The following is a 16,846-nucleotide window of genomic DNA, read 5'->3' on the forward strand; positions in this document are numbered from 1 at the left end:
AAATAAGGCAGCGATAACATCATTTTTTGGATCAGAATTCTAGTCGACAGGAATAAGAGAAAGTTTGTCTGCACACCTGTCTTTAAGACAGTTCTATTCAGAACTTTAGCATAGATCCAATTCAAGTCTTATATGCATATATTGATAGCCTCGCCGATGTTGCACAAAAGCCCAGCCCCATTACACATTTGGAATCCCAAGTAGATTGTTGGGAAAAATGCTCCCTTCCCAAAAAACCTGGGTTTGTTCAAAAAGCTGGGGAAGCGTGCCAGCTGGTGTGCGATATCATTGCTCTAAGAGATGGAAAAGCGTTATTCCAAGCGGTCGTAGACCATGAAGAGAAGTGCAAGACAGCTATTGATGTTGGCCTTCAAACCCTTTCGGTCGCCCATCAGAATGCTCCCACAAAATCACTTAGGACTCAAATACTGAGTATTTATGCCGATAGATTTTCAGCCAAGGAGCTTAAACGCATGCATCAGCCATTTGAAAACCTCTCCGATAGACAAATTAAGAAGGCAAGAGCACAGGCGAAGAGTGAGGTGCCTGTTGAAAAAATCCTGCGTCACAGAATCCGACCTAGAGCTCCATATGAACTTGGTATTTCATCATGTAAGTCCTGTGTCTGCGAGCATGACTGAAAGTCTTTATGGCAAAGTGAAGAGGGAGTGGGTTCATCACTTTCAGTCATTGTCATTAGAGGGTCCGACTGAACTGGTTGCAGTGGCCACAGAACCCTTGACAAGTGCTTCACAGCTTCCCATGGGATGAGCTCTTCATACGAGAGGTGCAAGTGTACGGCTTTCGCAAACCGTCAGGCAGTACTCGTGTTTGAGAGAGGCCGGGAACACAGTAATGGATGAGATAGGACTGAAACATCCAATCATGTTTGATGTCTATGATGTGTGCTCGTTGGCAAGAGGGTGAAGGTTGCCCAGCCTAAAAGTCAAGATACTAAGAGACGTGTGCAAACATTTTGAGCTCGCATTCAAAATGCGAGATACAAAGACAACACTTCTAGCAAAAATGGAGGAAATGATTTCGGAGTGGAGTTGTAATGCAGTCTTATTATGACGTCCACCCGTTAAGCGAATGCGATATCATTTTTCACAAGAACTCTCCAAAGTTATGAACAGCGACTACTATGCAGACAGGTGTGACGACCAAATATCATTTAATCCTGTCAGCTAGAAATTCAATCGCTGCTTTACTTAGACTTGAGAGGTATTCAGGACAATTATGCGATGGAATTACGTGACAGAGTCACTGGTCAAGGTGTATTTCAGTGTGTGCTGTTATCGCCGGTTACGCTAAATAGAATCCTGTTGTTTGGTTCTGAAATGTTCGTACAGGTTTGAATAGCGTAAGCTGTCAGAACTCAAATATGCATGAAATAGCAGAAGCCAAATTTTTAAAAATGTTAGGCGAGCGCTAATCAAATTATGATATTCGATGCATTGTTGTTGACGTCTTGCGTCACGAGAGGGTAAAATTTGTCAAATTCTGGCCTTTTGAAATGTTTAGAGTATCAATCGGTGTAGTCTAAAAGCTCTGTCCCACTATCTTTTCAACTTAAAATGGTTAAAATCTAAGATTTATCGAGCTACTTATATAAAACGGTCGGAGTTTGTTCAATGAACTAATTTGCACAATCGGCTGTCACGCTAGCAAAATCGCTGAAAGTTTGAAGTCACCGCGGCGAACAAAATTAATTAGTGCAAGATTTTTTATATTTTTCTGCAGCCAAACATCATATTAGAAGAAATCATATTAGAAGAAATTTTCGATGTCGCAAGAGGTCAAAAAGGGCCTCTAGCAGCTTTGACTTTTGAGAGCTCTAAAAATTTTATTTTAACGTATTTCCAGAAACTAATGTGGTTTTATTTACTTGCTACCAAAGATAGTTTATTGGGCAAAGTTTGAGGGAAAACGTTTTTCCGATGCGAAATACCCTGGACCGCTCTTACAGAGTTCGCCTCTTAAAGATTTAGTACTATATTTATCTAGTATGACGGTATAATTCGTTTTTATTTTCATCATTTTTATTTGCCCAATTTTTGGAACAAATGACAAAAAGTAACTACTGTTTATTCTAGACAAATGAGATGTAAAATGCCAATTTTGATTGGCATTTTTACCATCTAATCACAAAAATAAAACGCTTCTATAATATTGATGTAAAATAATGTAATTATATCGATATTTAAATGATAAATTTTAGATTTTCCTTTAGCAATTCTCGGTCCAGAATACATTGATAACAAAAGCAAATAAAAGGAAGCTTTGAGTGAGTGAGATCCTACCTTATTTCCTATGTTCATTAAAATATCGCTATTTGCATATAATTTCCATTCAGCAGAATACTTTTATACGGACTCACGGTGTGTTTTGCAGAAATAAATAAGTAACGGTAACCGTTTGGTTACATTGAAGTTCAAATTTATGTATACGCATTTTTTTTATGGTACAGCGTTGATTCCTACTCTCTGAGTTTTAAAAAAGGATGCAAGAGTCTGAACATTCTTAACTTTTGATGACTCAGCCTGAAGCTTCAGTCTGTTTTGAAAAAAAAGAGGAAGAAATCTCGTCCTGAATGTCGAGTCAGCACTTCATGTTTGCTCGTTTAGAACAAACCGTCGGTGAATTATGGTTGTGATCTCTTGGGGTAACGTTAACTTTTAGTCCCTTCTTACTACGTAATACAAGCACTGTGAGAAGGTCCTCCATAGACACCATATTATCTTCACTAACCGTAAGCTCAAACCTAAAATGCCGAAAATAAAAAAAAAATGATACGATTTACTATGACACCAGGGCCGATTAACACGGCACAACTTTGCGGCATGCGACAAGCTTGTGACAGGCAGACGACACGTCTCAGGACCCTTTGATTACACGCGCACGACATTTACACCCACGACATGCCAAAATACCGTACGTTTTCACTCCCCATTAAAGTATTCCATGCGCCGATTATTGAAGAACTTCTACTTTACTCCACAACGAAATGAGTTTCTCTTTCTCCTCTCCTGAAAAAAGTATCTTCGCCTTTGTATTCGACCGAAAAAATTGAGGCAATATAGTTTATTTACTTTCCTTGACTTACCGATGCAATATCATAGCTATTGTAGATTTGATCTCCGCCATTGCAAAATTCTTTCCTATACAGTTTCTGAAACACCAATTTGAAATGAGATTTATATCTGAGAAGGGATGGTGCTCAGAAATTAGGAAACTTTGATTTTTACATCAGAAATATGACAATACGTGTGTGCTATTAAAATCGGAGGAACTTTTTTTAAAACTGGTGAGCAGATTAGTCTTATAATAGAGCAAATTGAATGATACCATACCATCTTATACCATAAGATTGCATGATGCGGTTAATGGGTCAAGTAAAATTACGTACCCGTTAGACTTGGTATTTTATATTTTCGTACTGATTGGTTACAAAATCAACAAGAAATTGGAAGTTTAGACAGGTATGGATAATTAGAATAACCGAATACCATCAACACATCAAAGTTCCCTGAACATTCGGAGTAAAAAATCCTGCAACGTGTAGTATCTCATTTGTGATTTTTGAAAGATAGAAATTTACCTTCTCCCGGATGAAAAGGGAATGAAAGTGTGCGATGGCCGTTTTTTGGTGTTCTCCTCTGTGAACCGCAAAGGATCAAATACCTAGGAGTGAAATAAATCACATAAGACGGCTAATTTAATTCCATTTAAATTACAGCCAAGCTACCTTCCATTCCCTACATGCCTTTTTTTTGTATGGGTTGCTTTTAGCATAAAGCTGTGGTGAAAAAGAATGATGGAGTAAGAGGAATTGTTGCAGTTAGGTAACATTTGCAAAGATGTTTTGTTACGTTTACAACCACATCCTAGCCTCTTCAAAAATTAAAAAGAATGGAGAAAAAACGTATGCTTGCCATACTGACGCGAACAGTAAAGCCGTAACAACATCTTAAGGCTTTTATTATTGGTAAGCAACAGTTTCGAGTGATTTGTGAGAAGCGCGTGACTGCATTTTTATGCGAACTCACCTCTGGATTTTTCCAAATGTAAGGGTTACGATGAATAGCGAAGATGTTGACATACAGAAAAGTACCTGTGTCAAAATAATTAATCATCGTCAATCATCTAATGCCTTTATTATCTACTTCTGGTATCAAGTTATCAAATACTGTTTCCAGATTGTCAGTTTTTTCAGCTTTTTCACACACAAAAACATCTGATTTAGTTCCAAGAGTTGTGCAAGAACGCAACTCGAGTTTCAAACTCGCCCCAAATGTTCCTTTACTTTATATTCTCACTTCTGGAACATATTGCCAGGACATATCTGCTTGATGCACTGTCTTAATTTATATACCTGAAGGGAGGGTCCTTCCTTGAATTTCATATTCCTTGTCCGATAAACGACATATAATCGGAACTGGACTGTACAGACGCATTGACTCATTGATGCAAAGCTTGAGATAAGGAACATTGCAGAGATCCGCTCTGTGGAGGAAAAAAACCCTGCTTGAAATAACACTTGCGCCATTTCATATCATAACACACAGGCAACCGAACAGAACCGAATCAACTATAATTTAACAGTCATGAGAAGGATCTTAATCTTTGGGTTTTTCAGTTGGATTTTACACAGTTACATAGTTTTATGGTCTGTGGAATGGTCTGAGAACATCCGATGCATTAACTGTGGATGCGAAGTGAAGACCTTATTCGAAAGATTAGTGCAATTTTCCTCACCTGTTGAGATAAATTACTAAGTATAGTGATTTTTTTCCTTTTGGCAAAGTTTGACTCACCGTTGTAAATCATTTCCATTTTCAAAAAGTAAATCAATTTCTTCCCGGCATTTCTGCTGGTGCTCAGGGTGGAGTGCTAGGCAGTAGAGGATCCAGCTGATTGCTGTAGGAACAACACAGCGTATATTGAAATATCAACATACATATCTTGCGGTTCATTTCTTTCAATATTGGTTTCATTTTCGTTAAACTGTGGGCAGCTACATTTATGTATGATACATCAGTTCGAAACAAAGGCAATTACATGTAGAATAAAATTTGAACTCTAGCCTACACACAAACCACAAGAGGTTCAAGTCTCATTTAACCCTTTAACTCCCAAGATCTCATTACCAACTCTCCTTACTGTCTGCCACACATGTTAGTTTGGAGAATTTGGCATTGGATCAACTTATAATCTCCTAATTGATATTTTTCTGTATTCCCATCGCTTGTCTCTTTGATATCGTATTGATATTGTAAGGAGAAGTTCTGTCTTGGTCGCTAATGGGACTTCAAGGGTCAATTAATCTTCACAATTTTTGACTCGACGTATGGTCAAGATATAATCAAATCAGTTTTAAGTGATGCAATGGAAAAATTTTTTCGAAAATTGTCCTTGATTAAGTTTCCTTTCCTCTAAATCACGTTAGGAGAACAATCCAGTGATTGATTCTCCAACTAAAAAATCCAAAAGTACGAAGAATCATGCATTGATCAATATAATGAAAGCAGCATTTACCGCTGGTCACCGTGTCAAGTCCCGCAAACATGAATGTTCTTACTTCAGCTCGAATCTCTTCATCCGTTAATCCTTGTCCATCATCGCGCTTAAAAAATAAAAAGGAAAAATATGAATATGATGATATAAATGTGGTATTATATCACTAATCAGGAGAGATAATAGGCAGTTATAGAGCCAGCGATTTAAGAATCAATAAATAATCTGTGAAGCTTTGTTCGTTGTTGACGGCCTCTAAGGAATTTCAATTGGTTCTTCAAAGTCGTGATATAAAAGGTGTAACAGTCAACACACAGAGGTGTAAGGCAATCATACCCTGGCTTCAAGAAGAATGTCGAGGAAGTCAAAATGCTCTTGTCTTCTCAAAGCCTCTTCTTCTGGCTAAAAATTGAAATTTTCATCAGTTGTGTTGTCAAGGAACTTATCATGCAAATATACACAGGAAGCTCGAACTTGAGAAACCCTTTTTTCTGCACGTGTTGAGTTTCTTGCTGAAGCAGAATGCAATGAGCAGATGAGAAAAATTTGGGAAGCAGGATGGATATTTCTGGATCCTCATAGGATCTTCGGAAACGGTAATAATCTAAACTGACTTGGGCACATACGCTGGGAGGATTCAGTCTCTATGCTCGATCATCAACTGGTTAGGCCCGGCCAAGTACGAGGTTGAAGCCTTAGAACAAATTAATATTTATTGCTCCTAAGCGGGGAGTAAGAAATATTGATGCTGATGTATTAATAAATGACTATTGTTTGCATAATACTGTAAGTCTCAAAAATGTATAACAGAATTGTCGCAAGGCATGTATAGTAAAACGGCCTAGCGATGTGTGGCTCTCGCTATATTATCATCTATCGATTACCCTTTCCATCAGAGCCTTTCTTCTTTTCTTGATAATTTCATCTGCCTTGCGACCAACAATCTCAGAATTCTTTTTGAACCTTCTTCCCGCGGACGTCAGATTGTAAACAAAATCTGAATGGTGCAGAGGAGTCCTGATTAGAGAAAGAGTTTCATCAACACTTTGATAATTTTTTTAACTCTTAATGTTCCTTGAAGTTGTTAATAAAAAGTGTCAGCGAAACGGTTTGATTTTCCTATTTCACGTAAAATCATGTTGTAACTTGGTAAGGGAGACAACCTTTTTTGATTCCAAAACGTTTACAACGGAGTAAAGCGGCACATTCATGACAAAATCTGAGAACTTCTTCCTGAAATTTTTTGAAAACTTCTTGGAGGTCTTTTGAGGGTAAAACATGTCAAATGGTCAATGATCAGAGAGATTAGTAAGTAACTGAAAACTATGGTAATGATGATAATTAAAATGGTGATAATGATGATGATAAAACTTTGTTACCGAAACCGATCCATAATTGCTTGAGTATTTTCGTGAACGGCTCTCAGGAAGGAGTCAGGTGTGCTGAGGAAAACAATAACATTGGAGATAAGTACCTGCTTGATGACTGACTGAACCTTCAGCTTAATACAAATTACCACAAGAAAAAGGCAAAGAGTTCTGCCGAGGCCATTTTCACCCCATAAGAACCCACGAGTCTAATCTCGTCTTCAAGTGTATCGACGGTTCTTAAAGTCAACAACACAACGCCATCCTTCTCGGAATGCGCAAAATTTTTCCGAGTGCACCCCAATTTTGGACAGACTTTCCTACCAGCCCAAATCCCAGCGTATACATTCATGAAAGAAATCCACGCCCCTTGTATTGAATTACCAATTAGCAGAACATGGCATCAAAGCCACGACGAGATCATTTGCGTAGCCTCTCTCTTCCCCTCCACCCCCCACCCCCTTCGCCGGTCTTTTAACGATTACCTCAGAGCATATCGTTAAGTTTCCCAACTGTTGGCTGCGATTCTTTCTTACGCCAGAGTCGAGGAAACAAAAAAATCGATACCTTTCCCTATCAAGTCAAGCCCGTTGACAATTTAGCTTTGCACTAACTAGCGCAACTCTCCACTTTTCTATCGTCAAACCGAGTCAATAATCATGGATTTGACGATTTTGATGATTTTTAGTCAAATTCGTCAAAGCGAAATCATCTTGACGGAATTGACGATTTTGACGAATTTTCACCATTTTCGTTATTGCATGCATTTCTGGATACATCTCCGCGCAGTGCAACTATTCATGAGAAGTCAGATGCAAATTAAATAATAAACAATAAAGCAAATTATCTTTTCACTTGACAGTCACTCCAGTAACTGAAGGCGCATTTCAAGATGGAGTCAAACGTCAGCAACCCTATATCATGAAAGAGCTCCACCTCTCTGCTCGGGGACGACGCCCATTTACCCTGAAAAGTAATAACATAATCGAGTGAATATGTATTTGATCAGAGATATAAACGCCTGCAAATGGAAAATCTTTGAATTTGCAATATGTCGATTTTCTTAGAGTTCATTTAGCAGTGAAAGATATAAAACCTCACTCACGCTTGTTCTTGTTTTTAATTGATCTTTTATTTATTTATTTAATCATTTTTGGGAAACACAAAAGACTTCAGGCTTGTAACACCTTAGTTAATCGAGGTTTCCTTAACTTCATCTGCATCGAAGTCACTCCTTTATATAATATGGGGCATTCACTGAATCAGCTGGCCGTTGTCGCTCGCTGTTAGGCGTCAGCGATTAGCCACTCTGCCGATTTTTTTCCAAACATTAAAATAGGAGCAATAGTTATCTCCAGTGACTTTGATTATCATATACAAGTTATCTATTTACCAATAAAATATCTGCAGATTCTTGGAAAATCTTGATGTATGGTTGGATAGTTTCGAAGTGGAAAGCTGGAGTTAGAAGTCTCCGCGAATTTTTCCATCTCTCTCCTTCTTGGAGACCGAGACCAACACCTAAAAGTCCGAAAAATATCCAATTAAAGTTAAAAAAGATATAAAAATAAAGGAAAAAGGAAAACGTTGACCGACTACAGATACAAAACAGTCTAGCCGCGGGAAAAAACTAACTTGAAGCTCTCCATTATGGTAATTCAGCTCGTGATTAATCCTCCGACTGAATAAAACAACGCGATTATCTTCGCAGGTGAGCTGCAATCTCAGAAATTGCAGAAACACAAAGCTGAAAAAGGAAAAAATTTAAGCTCCAACTGAGCAACGAAGCCATACATAGGGAGCGAGGCAAATTTAAGAGGGTTCCTTTTTCCCGTAAAGGAATTTCATTCGACCAGCGGATTGAAAATTGCAGCGCATCAGCGAGAATCATTTCTTTATTTTATTTTTAAAGAAAGGCTGTGAATTGATCTAATAACACGAGCTAAAAAATAAAGACGTAAACAATTTAGAATTTTCTTTCAAGATTTGAGAACCAATACAAAACACTTGTTTGTTTTCATTTTTTCTATCTCAAGTATAAACACTGTCGATTGATGTACCTAGAAATGCAGCCAACAGGCGGCTGACAGTTCGATCTTTAAAAGTGGTCGCCAGCAACGGTTTCACAGCATCAGGGTGACAGAGAACGACCGCCGACTTTAAAGGTCCAAACCAAACACGATAAGCTGTCTTGTAAAGCTCTGTACACTTTTGGTGAAAACGAAGCCCTTGACCATCGAATGTAGCCTGCGGTAAACATTAAGGGTAAATTTAAGAACAACCGTTACCCTTTGACTTGATTTCGTTATACAAGCGACATTTTTTGCTATAAGTAAAAAAGTATGTTTGGTCTAGGTGCGTGCCTTGAGGGAATGTACACATAGTTTGGGTGACCAAATATTTATTTGCTACGACCTTGAACACGTTTTTGTTTACGTTTATGGAGTAAGCGGTTATAAGGCTTCTAGAAGTATAAGCTTGTAGAAAACAAGCTAAGAAGATACAACATCAGTCCTGCTAATAGGTTCCAATAAAAGCTGATATAACCCCTGGCGCACACTTCATGTAACACACATTATAATAACCGAATCAACAGGATTAAGTAACTGCCACAATTCTAATTACAAATCATTTCTAATTGGAAGTTTATAAATGCTCCATTACACTGATACTACCGAAGAACAAGTGATGATTACTCAAACCCCTGATCGTCTCAGTGGAACCACGTGGTCATTAACTCTCAGTGTTTGTTCCCTAATTTTAAGCATGTGAAGCACTACGTTGGCTGACAAATAAAACAAACCACCCTCTTAAGCTGATCTCTTATCGCCAGTGACATACATCACTTATTCATAATGTCAACCCAAAAGTATGTGATTATAAGGTGTGATGACGTATGTACATGACAAGGATAATACCTCTAAACCACGAAAACTGAACGGAACAGCCTACTAAAACTGAACGTCTGAAGAGAATAAACCTTGGGTGATCCAATGACAAATCTTTGCGTCTGAAGATACGCATATTTCTCCCCAGGAAAAATAAAGCTCTTTCCTTGAACTTAAAGGCTTAAAAGGATACCATAAGATCATGCACTGACTGACTCTTCATGTCATAATTATGCCCAACCCGCTTATCTTCACACAGAAAGTAGTTATTCTGGTTTCGAGACTGTTGTATGAATTGAGCGTTCACTGTGCATTTATGAAAAGCAAATTCCCACGTTTCCCTTTCCGCGTCAAGCGAATCCCCTCGTCATGGAGCTATAAAGATCTAAAATGACGTTTGGTTCAAATATTGCATGGTGCAACAGAATCCTGCAGTGTTTTAAACAAAATACTTTTTCAGTACTGAAAACAACCACAAGGTTATGGCCACCATGTAAAAAAATTAAAAATCCGATGGCTTAACTTTTTAATTGATCTACACTTTTTATGTGACAAAAGGGTCTACTTTGGCGCCCTGGAAAAAGTGTGTTACTTCGCACATGGTCTACATTCGACAGGCGCCAAGTTTAACACGTAAACAAACACCAGTAAGCAAACAGCACCTCCTTATCGATTGTTTTGACTTTCAAAAGGTTGCAACAGGCGGAAACTATTATGTCAGTTGTATTTTTGCGGTTCGCTGCCTTAGGGCATTGCGGTCACTGAGTAAACAAGTCCGGACTTTATTTAACGTTCACATCAAAGTAAACCGGAAATGCTTTGTTTAATTGTTAAAGCGAGGAAAGACATACGAGTCAGGGCTTATTACTACCAAATGAGACTCATTTGATTTTTCTGCTAAAGAACAGATTAGATTCATTTGATATCATTGTTTCCCAAACTAGCTAAAAACAATATATTTTCGGAATCTAGAAGAGGACAGCACATTTTCCCTAACAAAGCCTTAAGCTTCCATAATTTTGGCAGTAAATTTGGCGACTTCCTCACTGACTTTTATCTCATTATTTAAAATATAAAGTTTGATAACTTAAAAAATCTGTGAGCTTAGTAACCTTGGTTAAATTCTGCAAAACCCCATTTGCTCGGTTTTCCAACTCACTACTAGTGAAAAATCTCGTCCAAGAACGTTAGTAAGAGGGTTTCTCTTAGGCGCTTATGCTATAGAAAGCAGGATCAGCTTGGAATGCAATGGATCACAACGCTCGTGAGACTTGATCTCTCGTAGATTTAAAAAAGTAATCGTCCGAAGTGATTTTCATCAAAAAATGCTCGATTCGCCCTGGTGGAAGCTTATCATGGCGAATACTTAAATTTTTGACGGTAGTGTAACGGACATGGGCTTAAGATGCTATTCTACTTTGTGTCCTCTTCATAGTGAAGTGCAACGTCAAACAAATCATTTGCAAGGAATATCTTTTTAAATCCTAAATAGGGCACACAATTTATGAGCAAAGCGGCAATATACAATATAAAGATAGCGAATGTCAAAGACCAAATATGGTCTTACTCAATCTTACCTGTTCTAAATGTCCTTTGATTAGATGGCATGGTGGACCATCAAAGTTACGGACTTGAGAGTAAGCTCTTCCCAGAACAAAGATGAAAGAAACTGCGATGCTGAAGACTGCGATTGCAAATACAGACAGTAGGAAAGAGAGCGGCGTCCATGACAAAGAGGGCCACTCGAGCACTACAAACATTTTTGATAGAAAGATTGCGTGCGGAGTACTCCGCTGACACTAATCGTTGATTAGTGAGAACGCCAACAATTACCTAAAAAGACGAAGATTACGAAAAGAGAGATTAACTAGGCTCAAGAAAATTGAAGGTGTGCGGTATCTGTTAAACACTGGTACATTCTTGCCGTAAGGGAAACTGTCTCAGCGGCCCACGTGCGCTTATCACGCTCCAACTTTCGATCACTCAATGCCGCTATCGCGAAGGCGGACAAACGAGCCATAAGATAATGGGTATATTTGATTTTCTAAGAATGTTAAATCTTTTTAATTAATATCCCTTTCTGTCAGCATCTGGTTCCTACCACTACCTGCCTAATTAAGAAGTGAATATTAACCAGATTGAAATTTGTTTTCAACCTACCTTATGATCGCTGGAAAAAGCGACTCCTTGAAACAGACAACAATATTGCAAAGGGAAGTCGCTCGCAAGCCTTTGAAAACCTACACTGATTGTACCGTGCGAGATCAAGGTAGATGCTTTTATAACGAGCTTCCGCTGAGAACGAGGCGGCGGAATTTTGGGTTTTCCTTGTCAGAAAACGTCTGGAAATATTCCACATCCTAGCAACTATGGGCGCATTCCGCATTACGCACGATCATTGACCACGAGGAATGCATTATATGTTACTGTGTATCTTGCGACTATGTTGTGAGAGGAGATTAAGTTTGGTATCATGTGTCCGCACAGCGGTTATGTTTGATGCTCAATGACAATCTATTATTAAGTCAGTCATAAAAGAAACGTTGAGACAGAAATAGATACATAACACAGTGATGTCTTTACATAGAACAACGAATGCTTTTCTGTTTTGAGGTTTGTAATGTCAGAATCACGTATCCATTCCTTAGAGCTTGACCCCTCTTTGAAAATGACAAATCCTTCAAGCCGCAGCCGATGGCACTGGTATTGATGGAATGCGGTAAGAGTCGTTCGCACTGAGATGAAAATCGTAAGTGATATCTTTAGGTTGTTTTTGAAACCTCTTTAAGGTCCATGACCTCCCATTAAGCTCAGATTATAAGTCTGGTTAACTAAACATATCTCATATCTATGTTTCTCACGCATTTTTTGAAAGTATGGTTTATGCGGTTTTGGTATCGTAACGTTTAAAGGGTTCTCATTAGTTGCCTATAGTTGCATAAAATAGTGTAATATTTTGCGCCAATTTCAAGCCTCATGTTTCTCAACATCTTGAAGATAAATATAACCAAATTTGATCCTAGCATTTGGTGAACTTGAGCAAAAATATCTTGCGTAAGTAATAATCCTTATTGACCGGCTGATTTTCAGTGGATTACATATGCACCTTCCTAACACTTATTTTCACTGATGAATTCAAGTTGCAAATTTACTTAGGGTTAGAAAAGGAATACGGAAACACATTGAAGGGAAGTTCTTGTCACTTTTCAATTTCAGTGCTACGATATCAGTCATGGGAAGTGGCTCAGTTTACGGTTCACAGTTAGACCAACCCTAACAAAATGCCATAATCCCCCTAAATTATTTATAAAATTTACATCAGTTTTCTAAGGAAAAAAAAAATTATGCATAAAAAGTAACCTGGAGATTCGAGCCGTACTGAGCCAACTTCAGAGCAACGTTGTGTTCGAACACGCTTAACTGAGACAAATGGCCTTGTTTTCTGAGTTTAAAGCTTTAGCAACACAGACGGCCATGTGTCTACGACATTAGCCAGGTACTTTGTCAAATCATTGTTTACCGGCCTCCTTTAGTTTTTATAGCCGAAATTTAGGTGATTCCTGAACAACCCCGCCTTCAGACAGTCTTTTTGATTGATTTGTATCAGCCTTATTTCGATTCCGTTTCCAAATGAAGATTTTTTTACCAAGCTCCTCGACTATTCTGACGGATGGCATTCCGACATGTATCTGAGAATCATGGGATGGACTTGTTCATAACAACACGGCATATGATGAACAATGTCTGCTTTTCACTAACAGTGGCATTTGTGGTTTTCCAACTACTTAAAGGTTGTTGCACTTGACTTAGTAGCTCTCTAAGTTTGATTGCATTTTTAAGTTTATTTTCTTTATCTAACTGTTGCTGCCGCTTTCAACTCTTTTTTCGCTCGAATTGGTTGTAGTGTAATGCTTTGCTTTCTCTCAATTTTCCTATAGCAAGGAAGTCTTACATCGGTACAGAGATCTTGTATTAGGAACTCATCTATAATCATGAGCTTTTTGACCGATTCTAGCTGAATGAAACGAGTGATAATCGCCTTAAGCCGGCTTATTCCCAGTGTTATTTCTTCTCACTTCAGAGAGGAAGATAGGCTATGTTCGGCATCTCCTTGGGACGAGATGGAATTATCAGGCATGACTGAATAACAATGCTTTCCATGTGTCAGTTTCGAGATTAGATCATGCTACTCAATATAAGGATCCGCAGGCTTCATTCGAAACAGTTAGACGCTCCCTTCATTTGCTTATGCTACAAACTTTCTTCTGGCGTCGAATTGTTTTAACCATAAACGATGCAATTTAAAATTGCATGTGCTCTGTTAAGGGCATTATTTATTACTGTGATACATGTTTTTTTTTCTTTCACCATGGTGATTCTGTACAAGAGTAATCTGCTCAACCCATAAACTCGTCAATTTTGTTTTAAATTGACTGTGTCCTACTCTACTCCAAATCTCTTTAGGGATTGCAAAATCAAGCCATACACTAGCCCTGTTTGAATTTGATCAATCACTAAGTAATTGAACGGCAATTTTCAGTTGCTAAGTTTTAAGATGATAATCACTTGGGCGCTTGATTGGCTAAAGTAAGTCTCTGAGATCGTCATTTTCCGGTCGTAACCACAAAGTTATCTTGCGGGTTTGCCAGCGCTCGAGAGTTTACCTTAAATCTTATGCCAAGCCAATTTGTGAAATGGAATTAATTTGTTTTATCACGTAATACTTGCTATAGGTACTCTCGCTTTGACTGGGATTTGTGCATGCTGTCTTCTGGCGCCGACAAGAATAAGTTTGATGAACATCATCTTAGTGACTGCCTTAATTAGCTGTAATTACAGTAAACATACAGATGTTTAAAGAACTCGTGATCGAGAACACTCTTAAATTTGCAAACTATGTCAAAATTGGAAAGAATTCAGAGGATCCCTCGTATCACAACATGTAGCTCAAGTCTCATCATGAATCTTAACTGCGTTTAACGAGATGTTACGTTATCACTCTCAGAAAATGACATAACCTGTTGGAAAGCTCACCTTGAAACACGTTTTCCGCAATGAAAAGTCAGTAGAAATATGCGACTTGGACTTTTGCCTGTTGAGGTTGGGGACATTAACCTCAAACAGAACATATGGAATCAGTCGAGGGAAACTAGATAGCTGTGCAGAATTTCGAAAGAAGTTTCTAAAAATAAGTGCCGCTTTTTTTTTTCTTTCCTTTTTAAATCAGTAGGCTCAATAAAAAGATTATAACGACAACACTTGAAAACCAACATTAACAAGAGCAAACAAAAATGACTAAGCACGCAGGAAAACCCACTTTTCGACGCATGAGAGCCAAAAAAAAAAATTCCCCCCCCCCCCCATTTCATACTGAGCGTTTTCTGGATTAAGGGAAGGTACGTTTTTTCTTGGGGGGGGAGGGATGGGGAATTTTGGTATTTTTTCCGAAAGAAAGTGTTGGCCCTCCCTCATGTTTTGATTAAAAAATTCCTGGCCCCCCCCACTTTTAGGTGACTGACAAAAGTGTGACCCTCCCCTCACTACCACATGGTATGCTCCATGCCATAGAAACCTCAGAACATTTTTCGACATTTTGCTTGTAAACGCAAAATGTTTGAATATGAATAAATCTCGATATTGAATATGTGCGCGCTGAAACAAGAAAATGCGAACGATCAGTATGGGATCCGGGCTTTACTTTTTTTTTATATAGATGAAGTTTTAATATGGAAGTATAATATACATGTAGACACCCAGTAACCTTGTAAAACTAGTATCTGCACTGAATTAAAAGAAACAAGTTGAAAAGAAAAAACTTAGTCTGTTAAAGAAAAATGGAAAATAACATCACAAATATCCCTATTAAAAATTCTGGAAAAGGTGTGACCTTCCCCTTGAATAGCTGAAAAAGAGGGTATGGCCCTCCCCCTTTGGTGCTCACTTTCACTGATGACCCTCCCCTCTGAGGCCCCAGCCCTCCCCCCCCCCCCCAAGAAAAAACGTACCTTCCCTAAGGAAGAAAAAGGGAGAACTCGAAAACTGCATGTTCTGCAATTTGTTGACAATTGAAGTATTCAAGATAATTTGCCTTGCAGCCGACATTCAGATCGATTCTTAAAGCCTCGTTATAGCAGATTATCCAAAACCACGAGTACTGGAAAGCCGGTTGTCGTCCAACTTAATGCCGACCTCAAGTTTCAACTGAATCTTGTTAGATACAAAACTTGGAAATACTGTCGACAAAAACACGAAAACCGCTTGCGAATACGACTATCCGTCGTTTCGAGACCTTGTGCAATTAACCAATAATATATCTTATATTATTGGTTTTCGAACTTCAGGTTAGTGGTTTTGATTGAGGAACGAAAAAATGCAAACGATACAAATAAAAAAAAACCTAAGCAAAAAGTACTTCGGCTGATTCATGTCGTTTCTGACACTACTCGTACTCAAAGAGCTTCCCTGAAGTAAATTCAGCGACTCAGTCCATAGGCTGATTATTTTGTGCCATTTCATAATCTGGATACGAAGGGGAATAACACTCACCCAATGACCACTTACTCATTGTCTTCGTTCCGTCCTGAAATACATATGGTCACTGCCACAGAACCCTTCTTCACTTCTTTAATATTCTTCTTTGGCAGCTCGCTGCTCACCCAGGTTCTGTTTATCTCTTAAACGGGCTTATATTACATTGCGATCATTTTCAGTGAAATAAAAGATTTGTTCCAGACTTAATGTACTATGAGAGAGCAATTTATAACATATGCTGTTCACGTATAGTCCCCAAGAAACACAATTAACCAACTGATGGGCTACGCTAAACAAACAAAAAAATACAAATAGAAAAAAAGGGAGAAGAAATTAGAAGCCAGTCGTAGATGCTACCCGCCGATCGATAATTGAAAAAATCAACGCGAGAGCTCGGCAAAAGTGAAATTTTGACACAAACAGACTAATCTCACCAAGCACGTACTCAGTTAAACTCATTAATGCAAATAACTTATCATTTGGGTCAAAATCAACTTGACGCTCTGCTTGCCCTTACTCTCTATAGACTCTACTTGAAGTTGA

At 38.4% G+C, this 16,846-nt stretch overlaps 1 protein-coding gene across 3 annotated transcripts; it reads right to left on the reverse strand.

Moving 5' to 3' along the window:
- Positions 1-2,024: 2,024 nt before the first annotated feature.
- Positions 2,025-16,620, reverse strand: LOC113669151 (cytochrome P450 4F4). 3 transcript variants are annotated; one of them, XM_089200442.1, is made up of 15 exons: positions 16,334-16,620; positions 11,350-11,605; positions 8,945-9,131; positions 8,278-8,405; positions 7,731-7,850; positions 6,897-6,955; positions 6,402-6,534; positions 5,854-5,919; positions 5,539-5,626; positions 4,818-4,920; positions 4,376-4,506; positions 4,050-4,114; positions 3,602-3,684; positions 3,107-3,172; positions 2,025-2,764 (listed from the first exon to the last, which is right to left on the reverse strand). In XM_089200442.1, exons 2-15 carry the CDS (start codon positions 11,530-11,532, stop codon positions 2,602-2,604), a joined length of 1,575 nt encoding a protein of 524 aa, XP_089056568.1. In that variant the 5' UTR covers positions 11,533-11,605; positions 16,334-16,620; the 3' UTR covers positions 2,025-2,601. The 3 variants fall into 3 exon arrangements, with proteins under 3 accessions (XP_089056568.1, XP_089056566.1, XP_089056567.1); XM_089200440.1 differs by lacking the exon at positions 16,334-16,620 and adding an exon at positions 11,933-12,282; XM_089200441.1 differs by lacking the exon at positions 16,334-16,620 and having other exon boundaries at positions 11,350-11,797.
- Between the last annotated feature and the right edge of the window lie 226 nt (positions 16,621-16,846).

The sequence above is a fragment of the Pocillopora damicornis genome, chromosome 3 (assembly GCF_964200805.1).
Source record: "Pocillopora damicornis chromosome 3, jaPocDami1.2, whole genome shotgun sequence".
NCBI classification, from domain to species: domain Eukaryota; kingdom Metazoa; phylum Cnidaria; class Anthozoa; order Scleractinia; family Pocilloporidae; genus Pocillopora; species Pocillopora damicornis.